The sequence below is a fragment of the Arachis ipaensis genome, chromosome B7 (assembly GCF_059453495.1).
Source record: "Arachis ipaensis isolate K30076 ecotype BB chromosome B7, ASM5945349v1, whole genome shotgun sequence".
In the NCBI taxonomy this organism is placed as follows: domain Eukaryota; kingdom Viridiplantae; phylum Streptophyta; class Magnoliopsida; order Fabales; family Fabaceae; genus Arachis; species Arachis ipaensis.
Genome location: NC_142442.1, coordinates 135,084,915 through 135,107,811, shown reverse-complemented (window position 1 = coordinate 135,107,811; position 22,897 = coordinate 135,084,915). Strand labels below are relative to the sequence as shown.

At 36.0% G+C, this 22,897-nt stretch overlaps 2 protein-coding genes across 6 annotated transcripts; both read right to left on the bottom strand.

Annotated features, from left to right (window-relative positions):
- Positions 1–215: 215 nt before the first annotated feature.
- LOC107608371 (hydroxyproline-rich glycoprotein family protein) lies at positions 216–1,353 on the bottom strand. The gene has a single exon (XM_016310177.3). It carries the CDS (start codon positions 1,099–1,101, stop codon positions 565–567), a length of 537 nt encoding a protein of 178 aa, XP_016165663.1. The 5' UTR covers positions 1,102–1,353; the 3' UTR covers positions 216–564.
- Positions 1,354–1,988: 635 nt separating this feature from the next.
- EMB1968 (ATPase family associated with various cellular activities (AAA)) lies at positions 1,989–10,672 on the bottom strand. 5 transcript variants are annotated; one of them, XM_088493308.1, is made up of 15 exons: positions 10,268–10,672; positions 9,581–9,921; positions 8,961–9,052; positions 5,733–5,963; positions 5,542–5,620; positions 5,346–5,425; positions 5,014–5,136; positions 4,826–4,895; positions 4,641–4,714; positions 4,207–4,327; positions 4,054–4,116; positions 3,193–3,252; positions 2,636–2,761; positions 2,449–2,529; positions 1,989–2,292 (listed from the first exon to the last, which is right to left on the bottom strand). In XM_088493308.1, the coding sequence occupies exons 4-15, from the start codon at positions 5,774–5,776 to the stop codon at positions 2,188–2,190; spliced, it is 1,026 nt and encodes a 341-aa protein (XP_088349434.1). In that variant the 5' UTR covers positions 5,777–5,963; positions 8,961–9,052; positions 9,581–9,921; positions 10,268–10,672; the 3' UTR covers positions 1,989–2,187. The 5 variants fall into 5 exon arrangements, with proteins under 5 accessions (XP_088349434.1, XP_088349436.1, XP_088349433.1 ...); XM_088493310.1 differs by having other exon boundaries at positions 5,733–5,910; positions 10,268–10,662; XM_088493307.1 differs by having other exon boundaries at positions 9,581–9,953; positions 10,086–10,660.
- Between the last annotated feature and the right edge of the window lie 12,225 nt (positions 10,673–22,897).

The following is a 22,897-nucleotide window of genomic DNA, read 5'->3' as shown; positions in this document are numbered from 1 at the left end:
TTTGTTGGACTTAATTTGTAATCTATTATTCACGTTGTTCATAATTTTTATTGTCTATCTAATTGAACTAATATATCTTAAAAATAAATTAAATACGACATATATTTATATATAAATACAAATCTTTTGTGTTTTCGTAATATTTTTACAAAATGATATAAGCTTATCATCAAAAGAGACATTTTTTCAATAATAAAATGGGATAATCAGAGCAACACTACAAATATTACAAACTAAAAGGCCTCAAATAATCTATTACTAAAAGAAGAGCTATTTATCACTTATCTATAGTACTTTGAAAAAGATATACTCAATACTCGTACAAGGAAAGGCAAGAAAACTCTCCATCAAGTTACTATTTTTTTCCTATATCCAATATTACTGCTTAAGGAAAAAGGAATATTCAACTATTTATATTATACATTTATACTTAAAAATTGACATATCCTTTTCCTTTTCACTTTTTTTTTAATATGCTTTTCTTTTTTTTTTTTAGTCATGATTATGCTTTTAATCTTAAAAACCTCCCCCAAGATGTTGGACTCAAAAAAGGCCAAATCATTCTCAGAAAAGCCCAAACCCGGCCCATTCAGCATCGCCAACGAGTCGGGGCGAAGATGCAACCGAAGACGACGACGTCGAAACCCGAAACGGCGATAACGACTTTCTCGACGATAACGACCACCGCGAAAGCGTCTCGAGCTCCGAAACACTTTGAGATTCCTTATCGGGTTTCGCAAACCGTTTCGAACCCGCCTTCTTGCTCGACAATCTCCTTAGCAATGGCGAGAAGAAGCAACCAGCCGACACGGTTTCCGGTCGGGTAATAAGCGGCCGGTCGAACCTCCACCGGTCGGACCGTACTCTCGGACTCGACCGAAAGGATCTGGTCCGCGGCTCAGCCAGGGAAAATGGATATAACCCTGCCGGAGGTGGCCTGAGCTTTGGCGATGGTGGTTCCGGCGACTGAACCTGTGGTTCTTGGTGGTCGTGGTGGTTATGGTAGTTATGATGGTTGTGGTGTACTGGTACACCAGGTTTTATCTCCCACTTGAATGGAACTGCACCTGGCTTTCTAAATGAACCATCTTCCACACCCATTCTATTCTAGAGAGTAAAAGAAACTTAGGATTTGTTTTTGTTTATGTGAGTGAGGTGCATATTTATATGGTGGACAACTAAGTTACAAGTGAGGGGCACGAGTGTGATTACTGTGTTTGTGCGAGATTGAAGGCATGGATTAGTGTGGGACTTGTTGCGGGTCCATTTTGATTTTGAGTTTGTTGACTTCCTTATGTTAACAAGGCAGCTATGTTAGAACATTACCATGTGAGTAAGCTTTTATGTTCTTAGACTTTTTGCTACACGTTGTAAAGGTTCTCATGGTCATGGACGTGGGTTCTTATCATGATTTCAAATGTATGGAAAAATGACGTTTCCTACTTTAAAGGACGTAATTTTCTCCAAGTTTTAGTTATTGTTTTTGTCTCTTATAAGCTAATTAAAGAGTTCATAACTCAATAGTCACTACAAAATTTGAAGGTTTAATTCAAGGTTATATGATTTCCGTCTTAGCAGCCTTAAAGGGTGGTATAGTTCATTGTACTAATTTGCATGGGACACGATTCAAATTGGTCAACAAGAATAGACATTAAGTGGTATTAATGAAAAAGTTGGACCACGTTTAATCATTTACTGCAATAGTACAATGGGTCGTTAAGCTAAGCTAACAGTTGCAGGCGCTATTAATGTTTGAAAGTGGGGAGAACAGGAATAAATAGCAGCATCACAATTCACAATTACCTTCATTGCTGGTTATGAGCACTAGAGCAGGCTACTAATAATATTGCCATGCAATAATCTTAGGCGTGCCCACTAATACTATGTTGAGTCCGTTCAATTGATTAGAATTTAAAAGTGTCCTAGACTTGTAGTACACTTATTCATTTCTTTTCCTATTATGCTAGTTGTTTAATAAACCATTTGTATGATTTAAGATACTGCATTGCAATCATTAATTTCACCAGCTGTAGCCTTAATTTTGTACATAAGGGATATCATATAATAAATGTTAGGAATGAATGATTCAAAACAAGTAAAAAACCGGAGTCCAAATCTTAGTTTAGTTTCATAATATAGATCCTCTAATTGACCCCTTCTAGATTTAACCAGCTATCTATCATATATCTAACTCCCATAAGCAAATCCTTCCGGCATGTTACAAAAAGCTTGCATTGTAGTGCTGACTGTGTCAAGAAGCTGCAAGTATTCATCAGCACCATCAACCAGACACTGCAATTCCACGAGCAACTAGTGAGGAATCGTAAGCATCACACAATAACAATGATGCATTTGAGTAAAATTTTGAAGTTCTTACAAAGGTAACAGAAAATATTATGTGGTATTAGTGTATAATTTCTGAAAGCAAAAGGTCATTTTGTAAGTAACCTTATCTGCTTCTCCCAGCTTCTTGGCGATTCTTGCTTTCTGTTCATCTGATATGTCATCTTCAAGAATGGCCTCAAATAACTGAAAGAATCAAATTGATTCGTCAAGTTAGGATTTACTGGAATAGTTAACAGTAAGTAGAGTTATTGACAAAAGAGTTGTCAAAATAAACTGGCAGAAACAAGACCTGAGTTAGTATCTGAGAGGCTGGATATCCCTCTGCAATGAAATTGTTTACTTCCTTGTTGGCTGAATCAAAATTTCCACTTTTGCATGCTTTCAGAATTGCCTCCACTACCTCTGCTGGAACAACCTGATAGATTGGGATTTTAGAAATAACACAAACATCATGTTGAAATTTGAAAATTAGTTACTCCTGTAGAATAGTAAACACAACAAAATATATATACAGGAAGGCACTTCAAGCAATAGACGTAGATAACCGATGTTTCACAAAATGGCATGAATTGCAATTTCAGAGATGTTTGATATCAATATCAAGTCATAATCCTATTCATTTTATCCATGCTATAAAAAGAGCAAGGAAATCATTTGCTAAAAGGATCAAATCCCTTGCCCTTCGGCAAATAATTATGTCAATATTAAATATCAAGGTGCATGATCAAGCTTTCCATACACTATACGAAATAATACATGTAGACAACTTCAATTTAATATCTATATTTTCTTTGTATACAGAGACAGAACAAGCCAAATGAAATTAGGGCCTCTGCCACAACATACCCCAGATACTGAAATCAGGTCCTCTGAAGAAATGGAAGATCCAAATAATCGAGCCGCTGACTGCAAAATTAATAATAGGTTATTTGAGAAATAGATGCTATTTACTCAATCATGGTCATTAATGTTTCAGAGATTGATCATCACAAGAAAGCAGGAAAAAGAATGTAAAACCTTAGAACAAAGAACACATTTACTTTCAAGACAGCCTTGATTTGAGAAACAAATTATCATAGCAATATTTCTGTACAGCTACATTGCATAAGAGAATTGCATTTTATTCAACAAATTTGTTGAAGCAGGGGGAAGAAAAAAGTGAAAGAGAAACCTACAAGGAACCAATTGGAGACTCCTTTGAAAATTAGTGTTCAACAGATGAATATGGCCGCAAAGAAATGATCATAAAACTCTCCTCTATTATCAGCCTGGTACTTTCAGTCTTGTGGACTCTCATTATATCTTTCCACTAAATCCTCTTATTGAGGATTATAAGTTATTATTATATAAAAACAAACATACCCATAATTAAAATGGTCTTTCATTGTAATTTACCAAAAATAATAATCTTATTTAATAATAGCTATCTATTAAATTCATGAATAATTTGATGGTTACAAGTCCGTTGGTAGTGTCAAGATTGAACCATAACCAATTAAGATATAAAGATGTATACATACACAACTAATTCTGAGAAACTGGTTCTATTAAACAAATAACAAATAAAAATTAGAATAAAAACAAACATTATGGAAAACAATTAAAATAAGTGAAATATGTTTTAATTGATTGAAGAAAATAGGAAAAGAAAAACTTACATGAATAAAGAGTAAGCACAAGCTATAATAATAGGGGAACATCTCTCACCTGCAAGTATGTGATAGCCCGACGAAGATCTCCTTGAGAGATAGAACTCAGGGTTGAAAGAGCCTATAGAAGCAAATGCACATAAAGTACTTCAATAAATTTCAACATAAACTCTATGAAATATATCACAATGAGACTACTTAGGTTCCCCACCTTAGCATCAAGATTGAGTCCTTCTTCATTGCAAATGTACAGTATTCGGTTGCTCATGATCTCTTCTGACAATGGCTTGAACCTGAATTTTGCACACCTTGAAGCCAGTGGTTCTATGATCCTACAAAAAATTTACAGTTTTTTATTATACACAATCAATGGGTCACGCATTCTAGATCAAGACACACAAATTACAAAGAACAAATATCTTAGTTTTTATGAAAGATACATTATCTAAATGGTGCATACCAACAAGAAAAAAGATCCTTGTATCATTTGAATGAAATGGGGAAAAAAGTTGATTTAAACAATAGCAGTTATGTTAAATTATATATTAATCATGGCCACATTAAGTCTCCTTGGTTCCTTGATGATGTTACATATAAAAAACCAACAAGATTAATCAGAAAATGGTAACATGGAAGATAATATACCTGCTGATGTAGTTGCATATGAAAAAGAACCGAGTAACTTTAGAGTAAGTTTCCATCGTTCGTCTCAGGGCATTCTGTGCAGCAAATTATAGGTGATGTGAAAAGTGAAACCAGTAACCACAGACACTTATGTGACAATTAAAGTTAGAAAATAAAAAAATAAAAATGTAAATATGCAAACATGCCTGAGCATCTTCAGTCATTGAATCTGCCTCATCCAAGACAATAATCTTATATGGTGGACAAGGATAACCACTGAAATATCGAAACACCAAGGAACAGTGAGGAAGGCATACACACCAAACCGACAAAATTTACCATTGTAAGAACAAGACAGCCTCAAATCTAAAAAACAAAATCAGGTCTAGCATACCCCTTGTGCTGAATAGTACCAACTGCGACGGCTGCAAAATCCTTTATCTTGGTGCGAACAACATTAATCCCACGGTCATCACTTGCATTGAGCTCCAGCACCCTAGACTTGTAAAGCTCAGGCCTGTGGAAAACAAGCATTACATTACACAACATAGTTGTCACTTGTCACACATTAAAGATACTACCTTTAAACATACCAATTCACAGAACAAACAAGACCGAAATATTTTCAACAATAAAAGTTCCCTCTTCACAGAACATAAAACCCTAAGCAACAAAACAGCAAGTACGAATAAGAAGAGCTGGAATTAGAGTGAGATAAGGGCATACCCGAAAAGCTGGTGAGCTATTGCAAGAGCAGTGGTTGTTTTTCCGGTGCCGGGGGGTCCATAGAAGAGCATGTGGGGGCACTGCAATGCAAAAATGAAAAAAAAAAAAATAATCATAACCAATAAATGGAATTACCAATGGTTTGAATACGTAGAAAAAAATGGACAAATAAAAAGAAGAGGAAGAAAAGGATTACGCTTCCAGTTTCGAGAGTGTTGGTGAGGACACGAACAACTTCTTCTTGGTGAGCTACGTCTTTCACTTGTTTTGGTCGGCTGATACAAAACAAATTGTGAGTTAAAACAGATCAAAGTCCAGTTTTTCTTTTTCTCCCACAAATTGTGAAGAAGAAGAAGAAGAAGAAGAAGAAGAGTGAGAAATTGGTACTATTTTTCGACCCATGGCTGAGTGGATTGCATGACTGGCGCCATTTTTTTTTTTTTTTCTCTTTCAGTGTTCTCTTCGCAGTTGGCACTCCACTCCACTGCACTCTGCTTGTTTAGCTGCTATATATGTAGAGCTCTTTTCCCGCTACTTTGTCAAGCGTATAAACGCACCGTTTCGTCTGCGAAACCCAACTTACTACGGATTAGCACAAGAAAAATGGGCCACTAGCCCCTACCAAAAACAAAAAAGAAAGAACGAGAGTTATGACCAAAAACCCAATACACGAGAGACCAATATTATTTCAGTCTCTTTATTTAAAAATAAATAAATATATAAAATTGAAAATTCAACTCTTTTGTCCAAAAAATATAAATAACAAAAAATTATTAAATTTGGATTTATGAGTTGGATCCTAACTGTTTTTTGAGAGAGATATTATTATTAAATCCAAATAATTAACTTTCTATTTGGAGAGAGATATTATTCTTGTAATGCTAATAAAAAATTATATGTGAAAATAAAAAATAACTCGTCAAATATTTGTGTATGTTTAACTCATTTTTAATGTACAACTAATATAGTTGAATTTTAATGGATCAAGCATTCAATGTTAATTTAGAATGTATTTGTTATACTTCGAATATGTATCTTCATCTTTATAAGGGGCAAACTTATTGTTCAAACGTTCACTTTCCCAATAATTAACCATGACAATTATATGAACGCAAAATTGGCAACATATGAGCGCCAAGTTGGAGTATTGGACTAATACTTGCAATCCCAGGTGTGACTATGGCGTGTGAGCAACTTTTAGTGGGAAAGGTTCGAATCCTCCACCTTTCATTTTATATTGATAATTTGTGATATGATCATGGATAAGTGCAACTGGAATTTCTATAAAGTGTAAATTACAAAATATAAATGATTACCTATATACCAATTGATTCTGGGGATGATTTGTTGAAGCAAATTAAATAAAGAGAGATTTAGAAAAAAAAATTAAAGGTAAGTAACTTTGGAGAGAAAACACTTCTAGCATTTTACCAAAAAAACAAAACACTTCTAGCAATAGCCAAATAAGCATTAAAAAGAGCAACATCATGATATTTGCTTATAGAAGTAATAGTGTTCCTTTGTTATGATTTACCAAAATAACTCAACTACATTCTAGAGAATAACTATACAAACAAGGTGGGTAACTTTTAAAACTCAAAAGTCACAATAAGAAACTCAACAAAGATAACCTTAACCTTCCTTTTAAGGAAATAATTTGTTATAATAAACTCAAACGATAGGTTGAGTTAAAAAATATTCTCTTATCAAATTATAATTGATCATTGGTTTAATGTCCTAAATCATAATTAACAAAAAAAAACCTTGTTTTATTGATTTAAATGTCAGAGGGAGATCAAGAAATAATGTTATAATTGACAATACATGAATCTTCTAGGCATTGGTTTTATGTCATCTTTTTCTTGAAGTACAATTTTTTTTTGCCCAAAGGTAAAAAACCTATGAAAGACACTGAAAAATAACACACACAAACCTAGCTAGCAGTCATTTGATGGGGGCATAAGAAAACTCATTCCCTTCATAGTGAAACATGGAGTTGAGCAACAACTGTTATCAAATCACTGTTAGCTTGGGAGTTGGGAATGCTGATAAGAACCCTTGCACTCTAAAACCTAAAGTGATAGAATTTACTAATCTGATGCATCCTCTAAAACCTAAAGTGATGGTGCTACATAATTATTCAGCACTAAAACATAATCCCTATCTGAACTAAAAAGTAGAGGAACCAAGAAATAAAAGAACAAGAAGCTACCAGCAAAGCAAAGGCCCTAACCCATCCCTAAACCGATAAAATCTTATCATTTCCGGGCCACAACTATGAGACCTGACAATTTTCTTCATATAATGAAAATTCTAAATTATGTTATTAAGGTCCAAATTTAGTACAACAACTGATCAAAGGAAAGCAAGCAATTTCAAGGGAAATAGCCTATAAAGATGCAGCAAATCCTTTTACACAGTGCACTTATTACAAATGGTTAGGCATTTGAAATGCTGTATGTCCAAGATCCAAAAAGGATCAAAAGATAAACCAAGAACATTACATTGTGTTTAATGAAGCTGGATCAGCGAGCCTAAATGACAAGCAAAACAGAAGCAAACTATAAGGCCTTCCTCCTTCCATTTGTCTTTTAGTTACACTCAAATGACAAGCAAATCAGAAACATACTAAGGCTCCAACATGCTAATTAGTTCATTCTTAGTAACAAGGTTTAATCACACAAGCAAATTAAGGTTCTATTTGGGCAGAAGAGAGCACAAAGATAAAAGAGATATAGCGTTGAATTTAATTAGTTTAATCACACACTGTATTTTCATCTCAAAGAGGCAAAACCAGAACTACTCTAATAAAATCAAGGTTCTGAGAACCGGACCAGTCATCAAACCGCTCAAATCACTGGTTCACTGGTCCAACTGGTCTAACCGTAGTTCAACCGAAAAAACCGTTTTAGAATAAAATAATAAATAAATTATAAATAAACATCCTAGAATATAGAAGCAGCTTATGAGTGACTATTGAAAGAAATGCCAATTCAAATAGTACAAAGCGTGAAGATATCAGATAATACCATGATATATTGAAAGAAACCCAATAAACAACACTATAATCGCTGTTCCAAGAAGTCCTGAGAAATGCAAAGCTAAATTAAAACAGTAAATACAGAAAGTAACATTTCAAAGAGAGATAACAAGTATATCAATACTCAATACTCAATACTCTTAATTGTTATTATCCTATTCCGCAACATATGCAAGCTATAATGTACAAATACTTCGTTTCTACTCAAATATCTGTATCATAGGCATATCTGCATCATATACTATTAAGTTAAACTTCCTAATTGTGACTATAGTTTTGATAAAATGGCTGTATTTACATATTCCTATTTGTGCAAAACGCAAGGCAAGACTAGCTAGCTTTAATTCTCTTACAAGAAACTAGTGTAACTTGATAAACAACAATGATAAAGCCATGAAGAGATTCTATTAGTTCCTACTAAACAAAACAATTAGATCAAAACTAAGCGTGAATTTTCAGTATTAAGAAATCAACTGTATCTCTTGAATCTCCAATTCAATTATGCCAGTAATCCAAAGAGTTGACTTACTATACAATGAACAATTGCAGAAATAGAAGGAAAGATGAAGAGATACCAGAGGGCAGATCTTGTTCCTGTGAGTGTGAGCACGTGCTGACGCTGCAGAAATCCTTTTGCTGGTTCAGATTGCTATTTTCCTTCTCAGTTCTGATAAAGAACATTGACAATTGAGAAAGATGATCAATACAACGCAAGTGAAGAGTGAAGAGTGAAGAATGAACATTGACAATTGAGAAAGATGATGAACACAGCAGAGCCACAAAACACACAACAGCACACCAGAACCCAGAACCCACAGCAGCAGCAGCACAGCCAGAAATTTAACAGCAGCACAAAATTAATACTACCAACAGCATTCAGCATTTAGCATTCAGCAACAAAAAATATCATTCAGCAACAACCAGCATTTGATTTGATTTCCTTTTTTAGCATTCAGCAACAAACATTACAAAACAGCAACAAGGAATCCCTAATCACACTAAACCTGAAATCAATAAAGCTAAACAAAAAGTTCAATAGTGATTTGATTTCCATTTTTAGCAGCAGCAAGAAAATTTCAACAAAAATTTCAGGAATTAAAAAAAGAGCAGCAACACAAAATCAATAATTTGATTCTCCATTAATCCATTCACAATTTCACATTCAAAAATCAGAGCATAAAAGGAAGAGAAGAACCGAAGAAGTGAAAGCAGTGCCACTAACCTTCGACGGAGACACGGACGGCGACCGGCGACACGGCGGCGAGCTGCTCCAACCTCGAACAGAGAAGCCAGGGAGGACGGGGACAGGGGGAAGGAGGACGCCGAGCTAGAAGAGAGGGCCTGGGCTACAAGAGAGGACGCGGAGGCGCCGACAGCACGGACGGCGGCGGCACTGCGGCAGAACCGTTGCAGGGAGAACCTAGGGTTTTGGTTGGGTGATTTTGAACTTTGCTTCAGAGTTCAGAGGGATAGTGATTCACGAATAGGGGGCGGGGGGGTGTTGGGGGAAGAGGGGTGAGGCTGAGGGAGTGAGGGCTGAACGTTGGTTTTTTTTTTTTTTTTTTTTTCTTTTAAATCAAAACGGCGCCATTTATCAAGAACCGGCTGGTTACCGGTCCGGTCCAATTAGCCGGTTTCCTGCCGGTCAACGGTTTTTTAATGGCCGGTTATTTGTAACGGACCGAATTTTTATCATTGACTCTCGGTTGAATCGGTTTGACCGATCGGTCCGATCCGATTTTCAGAACCATGAATAAAATAGACGGATGAACAAAGAAAATAAAAAATTGAATTAATCCAAATTGTTAATAGATCAAGTTATCAAGATTCAATAATCAATAATCAATTAATCAAAAGTGAATATCTTGAAAGAGGTAGCTACCGAGACTAGGTGAGTAGAGAACATAGCAGTAGAAGACAAGAGGAGAGTAGAGTTCAAACTTTGCAGCCTCGCCAGAAAGAGAACACAGAGTAGCAGCCGGCGCAATGAAGATACAGGAGTAAAGCTGGTGAAAAAGTGGCAGTCGTTGGAAAGTTTGAGAGAGAGGTTCAAATGGATAGAGGGTGTGTGAGACAGAGCGAGAGACAGAAAACTTTGGGAGAAGATTAAGTCATTAAGGACTGGGTTGAATTGAGAATGGGGTGAAGAGAGCAGAGGCACTTAGGCTGTGAGGCAGAATGGCTGTGTGGTGGTGGGTGTGGCGGACTGGCGAGGAGCACAAAGAAGGAGATGAATTGGAGTTAATGGGTTGGGGACTGGGTTAAGGGCAAGGTTGCGAGCATAGTTATCAGAACCGAATCGGTAATAGACCCGGTCATAGGCTACTGGTTCAACCAGTGGGTCATTGATTCATCCGGTTGACTCGATCATAATTAAAAATATACAAAATGATATAAATAAAATTAAAATCAAAAGTTAAAATACATGGCATTACAAACATAGTAATAATAATAATAATCAAATATCAATTCTTAAATATAACTAACGATACAAAAAGAGATAATAAACTAGTGTCTAGTACAAAATACTTTCTCAATTTAAATGAACAAGAGCGAGCGAAATATAACACAATCAGTAAATTAAATCCAATGGAGATCTCAAAGTTGACATCTATATCTTCATAGGATAAATTTAGAACTTGATCAACATTTCCCTCATTTTAAGTTGCATATATATCTTCCATAGCATTGTTATTCAATCCATTATTATCTTGATTATCGAAATTTAATTTATCAACATTTGTGTATTTTTCACAAATCAATATCAAGAATAATTCATAATAGCAATTGACAATTAAAATGTTCAAGCAATTCAACTCATAGCAATAAAAAAACAAAAGAACAGGGCAACAATTCAGCAAATTAGAAACAAAAGAACAGTAATGTTATCTAGCAATAAAAAAACTTGCTCAGTGATATGTTCAGCAACAATTCAACTCACAACAACAAATTTAACTCAATGATAATTTACAACAACAAATTCAACTATGATAACTTTTCAAGTGTAGTAAAAATTTACAGTAATGAAATACCATGAACAATGAAGAAATACCATTCTAAATCCCTAGTATTCAGCTTCGACAATTCTAAAAAACCACATAAAACAATAATAACCACCACCATAAAATTCTAATTTCACTGAAAGAACAGGGCCGAAGGAAGCACCTGGGACCGACAGTGAAGGAAGCTGACTGTAACACCCTAATATACAGATCCTTATGCTCGAGTCATAAGTCAACGATATTATGGTGGTACGACTCAAGGTGGAATAATAGTAAGAATGTGTGTGTGTGTGTGTGTGTGTGTGTGTGTGTGTGTGTGTGTGAATAAAAGAACTAGTAAATGAGAAGTCTGAAAGGAAAATAAAATAAAATCGCGAACGAAAGGACACTTTCGTAAATAGATAGCAGTCGAAAGGTAAAACGCGTTCGACAAACGATAAGAATCAGATAAGGACAAAATGTATATAGATAACATAAGTAAATAGCCACTAGTCGCGACCTGCGAAATTTAGGCCGGCTAGGATACAGAAATTTAATACTAGATTGACAACAGAATTTTCTATCTCTCCCAAAGATACATCATCGCCTCTATAGGCAAGCTTCAAATTAAACATTTACATAACTCATATTGAAGGTTTTTCAAAATAAAAAGGAGAGGTTCTAAAAGTATAAAACAGAATCAAATAAACTTCGCCGTCTTCCAGAGAAATCCAGCTCACTGCTGAGCACCAGGACCTGCATCTGAAAAAATAGAGAACATATACGGAATGAGAACCCCCAACCCATGGGTTCCCAGTACGGTAAAAGTTCCAAATAAATACAATGCAATATAATAAAAATTCACTAAGCATCTTAAACTTCTTACCTCATCATATCCATCCTAAGTTCTCACTAATCCATAACTTGGTAACTATCATAGGGGATTCTAATTCTAACCCAATATTCTTCATACTTCCACTACCTTCCAAGTGAATAAACCAAGAACTGAATCTTCAACTATTTCTTTTCTTCCACAATCCTCTAAAACACCAGTAGAACCACAGACAAACAAAACAAACAAAGCAGACACAAGTAGAATATAGCTACAGCAGGTAGCAAATATAGCAAGTAAGCATAATAATTACATAGGCAAGCCCAATTAATACACAATCAAATAAATCACACATATGCATATAATGTATGTCTATCCTACTGGCCGTGAGCTCACGTGTCGGTTAACTACCAGAACTCGACACACCCGGTAGCTAACCTGGATACCGTCTCTCGACTGTGCATCTCCAGGAGGCATAAAATCGGGGGATTAGTGTCCTACCACCTTGCAAACAGAGAGAAAAAGAATGTGAGGAAAAAACATCAAGGAGTTAGTGTCCTACCACCTTCCTCGCATCCCACAAAACATAACCACAAGGAATGCGGGGAAAAAGAATCGAGGGATTAGCGCCCTACCGCCTTTCCCACATCCAACAATCATAATCTCATTTTAATCATCGTGATTGTTTTTAACATAATCCAATCAAAGTGAATGTGGGGAAAAAGAATCAAAAGATTAGCACCCTACCGCCTTCCCCACATCCAACACATCATAATCACAGAAAATGCAGGAGAAAAAGATCGAGGGATTAACGCCCTACCGCCTTCTCCACATCCAACACATCAATATCATCATTACGTCCATTTATTCTCCATAATTAAACTCATTTTTCATAATTCTTCTTCCCTATCTCATATCCAGAGCAAGTGGACATCGCCACTGCCTACTACCCTGGGCCACAATCACATTTATTTACAAACCAGCATTCTCGTTACATTTTTCAACGTACATCACCCCTTCACAATCTTCCTTCACTCGCAAGTTATTATCCTCTCAACGTTCAACTCCTTACCTATAATTAAATTTAAGTTTAGGACACTGGAGAGTAAAAATAGAGGTTTAGAAGTTTAAAATTATCTTTTAAAATACAAAACTCACTTTGCTGATTTCAAGAACCACGCGTACGCAAGATATGCAGAGTGGCAAAAATGTTGAATGTTGTGGAATTTCAGTTTTGCACTCCGAACTTCCGACGCGAATAACTTTTTCATTTTAAAACATTTTTCATTCGTTCTTCAAACAATGTAAAATTCACGGACCCAATTTTCATATGAAAAGGTTTGAAAGAATTTGGGGGTCCAGAATCACCGTTATAGCTCGCCGAAGTTCGTCCAAAAATCATATTTTCACCAAAGTTCTCAAACCTCTATTTTCATCAAATCACAACTCAAAACCAACTTTCTATACTTATAAACAGCACCAAAATATACCATATCACATCAATACAGCCCCACATTCTACCACAACCAATCATACCTCAATTTCTAAACAATCTCATACAAATCCATCAAGCTCAACTTCAATAATCAACAAAACCTCATGTTCAAACATTTATATATTTCTATCATTCATTCAATTCATCATCTCATCAAATCACCAATCATCAATCATCAACCACCACTTACCGTTCTTACCTCTTTCCGGCCTCTGACCCAAATTCACGGCCTCCGGCCCAATATTTCATCAAATAAACTCATAACCACATAATTCACTATCCAATACCAATTTCAATATTTATCCATACATCCATTGCACATATAATACTAATCAATCATATCATTCAAGCTTAATCCTAGGGGCACCTAACCTAGGAATTTACATCATATCACACGGTACTTAAATGAAACTTAAACCGTACTTCTTGGAGCCAAAATAATTGAGTCTTTTCTTTGGAAATCTCCACCAAACATTAGCTCCAAGCCCCACCAAATCTCCAAAAGCAATATCAATCTCCCAATTGTGTATCAAAATCACCCAATACTCTAACATAACCAATTTTCACACTTATAATCAATCTAGAGTTCATGAAATTAATAAATCACTAGGGTTTGGGAATTTTTTACCTTTTCTCATGGAATTGGTTGATAAAACTCATCAATAGCTCATACTAGAGTACCCCTAAATAACCAAAATAATAATATCTCAACATACACTTAACCAAATTCGAATTCAAAGAGGGAAAAAAAACTGGGCTTTGAGTTTCAAAATAGTCACCACAAAACTTAGATAGAATCGAAGAAGAAAAGAAGAGCAACGCGTGACCACAAACGGCTTGTCAATCAGAGCTCCGTAACTCAAGTTACGGTGGTTTGAATGTTGGTGAGTTAGAGTTTGGTGTTCATCTTCTTTTCTCTCTTCCTCTCAAAGTATTTCACCTCAAATGAGGGGTGAAATGCTGAATGTTGGTGCTTTTATAGGTTGAGTGAGTGGGCCTTGGGCCCAATTGTAGTCCAGGTACATTTGCTTAGTCCGTTAGCCCAACTTTGGGCCAAAACGTTTAAAATTAGAGTTTAAATCCATACTTTAAATATTTTTACTTTTCCAAACTAACTTTTATCTTCTTACCCTCTTTACTCAAAATTAATTTTCTCAGACGCAGTACCGAACAGACGTAAGCCAATACTGTCGGCAAAAATGTTACTTTGTATTTGCTGAAAACTATGTTTTACGACTCAGAAAATCCACTGAGTCCAAATATCATATTTAAATTATCAAATTTCGATTGCTAAATTTTCTAACCATATTTTCTCATATTTAATTTATTATTTATTTAATTTTTATTTATTCGGAGTTTTACACTGACCAACTGAACTAACAGCCAAAACAAGAAGACAACGACCTCCACCACCCAAGGGACCAGATGCTGGTTCTGTCTGCTTCTGTCGCCGGCGAAGCGAGCGTAGGGAAGGCGGAAGTGAGAAACCGGAGATGAAAGATAAGAGTGAGACTGTGAGTGACAGAGCTCGAGCTTGAGAGAGAGACTAACGAGACTCATGACGAGAGTGAAAAGAGACGAGGGCTTCGGGGCGGGGTGATCATCACATTCATCAGACTAGGCATTAACAAGGGGTGGGGGATACTGAAACGACGTCGTTTCGGTCTCAAAAAAAAAAAAAAAAAACCGTGACCCAGTCCGGGTTTTGTAAACCACTTTACTAAAAACCAAGCAGGTCAATCCGAATTCCTATAGATCCGATACTTAACCGGTTCAATGAATGGTTCGGCCCAGTTGAATTTCTGGTCGAACTGGCTGGATCGAGCCAGATTTGATAATTATAGTTGTGAGTACTAAATCAGTCAAGTGACTGATTTAATGGATCAATGGTCCAATTAGGATTGAACTGTAATTGAACCGATTTGTTTAAATATAAAATAGTTTTTTTTTTTAATTTTCTTACTGTTTCTACTACTTATTCCATCTTAGTGTTGAGCTTCTTTGTTTTAAAAAAAAATTTAAAATTTAATATAAAAATTTAAATATTTAAATTCAATAATTTCTAGACAAATAAAATTAAAAGTTTCACCCGCAAAAAAAAATCACATGTGAGGACTCAATTACTATATTTTGGTAAAAGATGAAAGTCTAGTACAATTGAAAATGCTAAAGCACTATTCAAGGATAACTACTAACCTCTTTGAAAATAACATCCTCTACTTCTTCTTCACTTAATTCTGAAAGACATAAAGAGGAAAATATAAAAATTAGTCATCAAGCCATCTGCCAGACACATTTTTATTTATTAAACGTTACAAGGCTTGTGGCAAAAGAATCTTTACAAACTAAAAGTGTAGATTTTTTAGGAACATTTTCTCCAATTTTTACAGCTTGACATCAACGTCTTTTTTCACGGTGATTGGTCTAAGGATGTTTACATATTACTGCCTCCTAGAGTGCCATCTTCTCTGCCCAACCAGTGTTGCAAGCTGTTGAATTTTTAATATGATTTTCGCTAATCAAGTCGAATGTGGTACAAAAAATTATCCGTTTTTTCACTTTCTTTCCTTTTTTTTTTATGATAGCTTGTTTATTAAGTTTAGGAGAACTGAAGTATGTATATTGTTAATTCATGTAGATGATATTGTAATTATTGAAAATTCTTTGTCTAAAATAGCTAACAACAAATGTATTTTAGATAAGAATTTTCAGATTAAAAACCTGAGCACATTAAAATGTTTTTTTGGAATTGAAGTTGCATATTTTGTAAAAGAGATCTCTTTATCTTAGCATAAATATTGTTAGTTTATTTGGATGATATTGTAATTATGGAAAATTCTTTGTCTGAAATAGCTAACATCAAACATGTTTTAGATAAAAAATTTCATATTAAAGACCTAAGCACATTAAAATATTTTTTAGGAATTAAAGTTGCATATTTTGTAAGAGAGATCTCTTTATCTTAGCATAAATATTGTTTAGATTTAATACTGATTCTGTTTGTTGGGTGCGAAATCTACTTGTTGAGTTAAGAAATTAATTAGTGATGACAAACATTATTTTTGGACAAAATAAATAATTAGGGTTGATTAATTATATTTACTTATTACTAATTGTTTATTGTTGCAGGCCAAAATTCCATAGCCCAAATGGAATGAAAAACAATCAGCAAGGTTGATGAGCTGAAAGCAAAAATCAGAAGTCCAAAAGAAACAAAGCCAAAACAGGTTGCTTAATGGAAATCCAATCCAAGCCCGTATCCATCCCACAAAGCTTCTCTTGTAAGATTGAAGTCTTCATTTTTTCAATGTGCAACGTTCCTCTCCTCTCTGACCAAGTCAAATCAGAACTTCAGAAAAGTAAGAAAGAGAAAGAGAGAGAACTTCCTCATCAAGCTAGTCACCAAAGAAGCAAGAGAGAGAAGGATTAAGCTTGAAACACAGAAATCTAAATCAGAAAATCCAAACCAAATCAAGCTTAGGTTATAGGTAAATCATTTTCTCATACATGCAACTCGGCTTCATCTCTTCTTCCCAACTCTCTGCTCTATCCGAAATGGGATACAAGGGAAAGAGGATTTCTGTTCTTCTCTGCTGTGTATCTACGGTCTCAAACAAGACTTGGGGACCAAGTTGGTTTTCAAAGGCTCAGATCAAGTTGACCATTGGAAAATTTTTATGGTTGCTGGTTTATGGTTTTCGGTCAAAATGAAGAAGTCAGAAGCAAAGTTTCTACTCTAAAGTTTAATGAGAAAAAGTGATTCTGTGGGTTGGTGAAGCTCAAGGCTCAAGGTGTTGACCTTGGAAGAAGAACCCAGCAACATGCAAGGAGATAAAAAGAGGTTTGCTGTTCATTCAGAAACCAAGGAGAGAAAACCAGAGTGTGAGAATAGTGTTCTGCAAAGAAGTTCCTCTACTTGGATAATGCTTTCTTTCAAAGAAGCATTCCGCCAATACTGAAGAACTGTATCTGAGGTTTGCGAATCTGGTTATGCACATAGCTAAGAGGCTGCTGATGAAGTCAATCTCCTTCATGTTTTACAGATTGTAATGTACTTTTCTATGTTTATCTTTCTGTAATTTCTTGTGAGAAAAGGCATTATGAGAAAGCTCAAGTAAAAGCCATGAGTGGAAAAAGGCTGAGTGATACACTTGAGAGAAAAGCCTAGAGTTATTTTCTGATTTCTTTAGGTATGTTTATGTCTTGTATCTTGTACCTGTAAGGTATCCCTTTCTTAGTTGGGTTAGCACTAAGAGTGAATAGTTAGGTATTAGCATAGCCAATATCAAGTTAGGTTAGAACTTGAGTGTGAGAGGATTGGGTCAATCCTGTGAAATTGGTGTATGTAATACTGTTAACTATAGTGAAATTCTTCCATAGTTGTGGAGGAGACTGGATGTAGGTTGCATAGCACAAGGCAACCGAACCAGGATACATGCTGGTGTTAGCTTTTCTCTTCTCTGTTGAGTTCTGTTTTCTGATATTCATGAGAAAAAAATAAATTGTCTCATAAATTTCCGCTGCTGAGTTCAAACAGAACCTGAATTGAAAGTTTATTTTAAAAGGGTAATAACAGCAACTTAAAGGAAGGCATAGATTCAATCCCCCTTCTCTAAGCCTACCACAACCTTCAATTGGTATCAAGAGCTAAGGTCTCAAGAATCAAGCTTAACCGCTTGGAGCAAAGATCCAATGGCAAACAACTTGGGCACAACCACAGTTGCCTACACCCTCACTGAAGGCCAGTCAAACAACCGGCCACCTTTCTTCAATGGGAAGAACTACTCCTACTGGAAAGAAAGGATAAGGATTTTCATCCAATCCATTGACTACAACATATGGAAGATTGTTGTGAGCAGTCCCAAGATCCCAACAAAAATAAGTGCTGATGGAGTGGTGACTCCAAAAGAAGAAGCTGAATGGAATGAAGATGATAAGAAGAAGATAGAGCTGAATGCTAAAGCAATCAACCTTCTTCACTGTGCTATCAGCTTTGAAGAGTACCGGAAGGTGTCTAGATGCAAGACAGTCAAAGAAATCTGGAAAAAACTCCAGGTCACACACGAAGGCACCAAACAAGTAAAAGAAACGAGGATTGATATGCTGTGAAAAGAGTACGAGATGTTTAGCATGAAGGATGGAGAAAAGCATTGATGAAGCATTTGAGAGATTCTCAATCATAATCAACAACCTTGATGCTATGGGTACAAACCAAGGTTCTGAAAACCAGACCGGACCGGCCGGTCAAACCGGTTTAACCGGCGATGTAAGCTGTCCGATCTTCTACCTATAACCGTTCGAAACAAAACCGTTGAAAAACTGTCGAACCGGCCGAGAACCGGTCGGTTGGGCCGGACCAGTAACCGGCCGGTTCAAAAAAACGACACCGTTTTTAAATTAAAAAAAAAAGAAAGAAACGGATCCACTCCACCCAAACCCCCCATCTTCCCCCAATCATTCATTCATTTCACTACTCACTCCTTGGAGAACTCTGAAGCAAAGGAACCCTAGCCCTCCATCGTCGCCGCCGTTCCCAGTTCCTCAGCGCCGCCGCCGTCTCCAGTTCCTCAGCACCGCCGCTTCTTCTTGTTCCCCATGTCCGGAACCCAGTAAGTCGGCAGGTCCTCTTCGGCTCTTCATCTTAACTCACCAAACCAAAACCCTAGGCTCTCTCTGCATTTTGCAATGGTTCTGCCGCGGTGCTGCCGCCGTCCGTGCTGTCGGCGCCGTCCGTGGCCTGGCCCTCTCTTGTAGCTCAGCGTCCTGCTTTCCCGTCATCCGTCCGACCTCCATGACTTCTCTGTTTTGTTGGCTTGAAGCAACTTGCTGCCGTATCGCCGCTCGCCGTCGTCTCCCCGGTAGCCATCGTCTCCCTGGTCGCCGTCCGTGCCTCCATCGAAGGTTAGTGTCTCTGTCTGTTTTGTTCGTGTCTCTGTCTTCTCTTCCCAGAGCCTCTATTTGTTGATTTTTAATGTGAAATTATGAAATTGATCATTTTTGCTGATTTTGTGCTACTGCTCTTTCTTTGATTTCTGAAATTTTGGTTAAAATTTTCTTGCTGCTGCTAAAAATGAAAATGAAATCATTATTGGAAATTTTGTTTAGGGATTAGGGATTACTTGTTGTTGTTTGTTATGTTTGTTGAAATTTCAGGTTTAGTGTGATTAGGGATTACTTGTTGCTGTTGAAATTTCAGGTTTAGTGTGATTAGGGATTACTTGTTGCGGTTTGGTACTTGCTGCTGCTGTTTTAGTATTTTTTAACTTTTGAATCAACTGTTTTTGAATTTTTGTTGATAGATTTATCGATTTTAGTATTTAGGGTGATTATTTGTTGCTGTATTTTAATTTTAGTTGCTGATTGTTCTTGATTTCTGGCTCTTTTTAGTATATTGTGCTGATTGTTCTTGATTTCTGGCTGTGTGAATGTTCTGATTTCTGGCTCTGTGAGTGTTGTTTTATTTTTGTTTTAAGGCCCTATTTTGTGCTCAGTTTTCATTTTGTAGGAAATTGTTTGAGGTTTATAAGAATTAAGAAGGAAGATTATCCCAACAGCTACTCTGTTGATTGATTCTAGTCCCCCACAAGCTTGAAGAGAGGAACCATTCATCATTGGTTTGTTTATGGCATTGCATAATGCATATTATTGTAGTTTGTTTGTTTATTTATTGAACTTCCACAAAATCAGTTGTTTATGATCCCCCTTTGTCCAGCTTAGCTTTATGTCAAGTGGATTATGTGCTGTTAAGTTGTACAAGCATAAGATTTTTCCTTGAATATAGTATATGCAGTTTAATTCTGAATTGGTATAATTATACCACAAAGCTATAATTATACCACAAAGCTATACCAAAAGAACTGGATTGGTAGGAAGATCTTTATCAAAAGCTATAATTATATTTTAGGATATATATTTAAAATTTATATATTATTTTATTCTAAAACAGTTTTTTCGGTTAGACCACGGTTGGATCGGTTGAACCAGTAAACCAGTGAACCAGTGACTAAAGCGGTTCGATGACCGGTCCGGTTCTCCGAACCTTGGTACAAACTATGCAGAAGAAACCTTGGTGAGAAAACTCCTTAGAAGCCTCACAAAAGAATGGGAAAACACTGCCACTATCCTAACCGAGAGTAACAACATAAGTCCCATAACCTATGATGAGCTGAGAGGAAAACTCCTTGCCTATGAAGCCACACACACAAACACAGACTCAAAGAAAAAGGGAATAGCCCTCAAGTCACAAATAGAACCGAAAGAGAGTGAGTCTAGTGATGGTATTTCAGATGATGAACTTTTGTTTTTTGCTAGGAGATTTAGAAGGATGATGAAGAACAAGGGCAAATACAAAGGTTCAAGTTCAAAGGAGCACAAGATCGACTTGAGCAAAGTGACGTGCCATCACTGCAAGGAGGCTGGACACTTCAAGCTAAACTGTCCAAAGCTCAAAAAGGAGGACAAAGGAAAGAAGGAAAGGAAGAGAGTACTCATGGCAGCTTGGGAGGATCTTGAGAATGACTCAAATGAAGAAGAAGAATCTGAAGGAGATGATAAAGACTGCTTCATGGCTGGAAACAACAATTTTGATGAGGTAAACTATTATGATTTGACCATTGAGGATTTACATGCTATTATTGATGATCTTACTTTAAACACCTCAAAACTGCTTGACAAGTACAATGAGTGCAGATCTGAAAGAGATGTGTTAAGAGCTGAAAATAATTTTTTAAAAGAAAAGGTGAAGGAAACTGAATGTGCTTTGGACATCATTGAAGAAAACAGATTTCTAAAATCTGAACTTGAAAAATTAAAAGGAAAGCACATTGTGGATCCTTCTCATGAGTTAATTGCTGAAAATGAAAGATTAAATGATATGATTAAAAGGCTGAATTGTGACTTAGCAAAATTTGCTCAAGGTTCTAGTAACTTGGACAAATTACTTGCAAGTCAAAGACCATTATTTGAAAAATCTGGTTTAGGCTACATAGCCAAGGAAGATGCAATTTCTAACACTTTCTCTATAAAATTTGTGGCTTCTTCATCAAATACCAAATCCATACCAAACAAATCAGGTATCGGATATGTTTCAACTTGTGAAGAAAAATCTGATGAAGAATACACAAGTGAAGCTGAGCCTTCACCAAGAACCGGTCCGAGTTCAAACCGGCCAGGTTTGGGTTACATTTCGAAAAATGAGGCCGCTTTCAAGAAACCACCATTTTACAACAAAACCTCATTTTCGAAAGGTAAAAATGTTCAAAAAAATTCTGGTGAAAATGCTTTTGCAAAGAGAAATAACTTTAATAAAAATCAGTTTGTCAAAAGAAATGCATCTCCTCCAAAAACCAGAAAATTTCAAAACTGTAATCATTTCAAGCATTATAACTCACCTCAATTTCAGCGACACACATCAGAAAATTATTGTGTCAATTGCAAGAAATTTGGTCACTCATATGCACAATGCTTCATTGAAAAGAGAGTTGTAGGAAACAAAGTCTACAATGTTTTTGTGATTTCAATGCACTTGGGAAACCAAGATGGATTAACTTCAAATGATCCAAATTAATTTGGATACCTAAGGCTACTTGAAACTCATCATGCAGATTTGCCTAGCATCCAAGAACAAAAAGGACATGTGGTACATAGATAGTGGATGTTCAAGGCACATGACTGGAAGGTCAACCTACTTCATCAAACTAAATAAGTATGATGGAGGTTTTGTGACCTTTGGAGATGATGGTAAAGGTAAAATCATTGCTGTTAGAAAAGTAGGTAATGAACAATCTACTTTCATTGATGATGTACTTTTGGTATGTGGTTTAAAGCACAATCTTTTGAGTATAAGTCAGCTTTGTGATTTAGGATATTTAGTTGTTTTCAAAAGGCTTGAATATTGTGTTGTTAATGAAAATACAAATGAAGTGATGTTTGTTGCCAAGCGTTTCAATAATATGTATGGACTTACTCTTGATGAACTAAAGGATCAAAATGTAGCTTGTCTTCACTCTAAAGAATCTGAAAAGTGGTTATGGCACAAGATATTGGGCCATGCAAGTATGTTTCAAATAAACAAACTTGTAAAGAAAGAATTAGTAAGAGATCTTCCTTTGATAAAGTTTGACAAAGACATCACTTGTGATGCTTGCCAAATGGAAAAACAAACAAAAAGTTCTTTTAAACCAAAGGAAGACATCTCTACTAAAA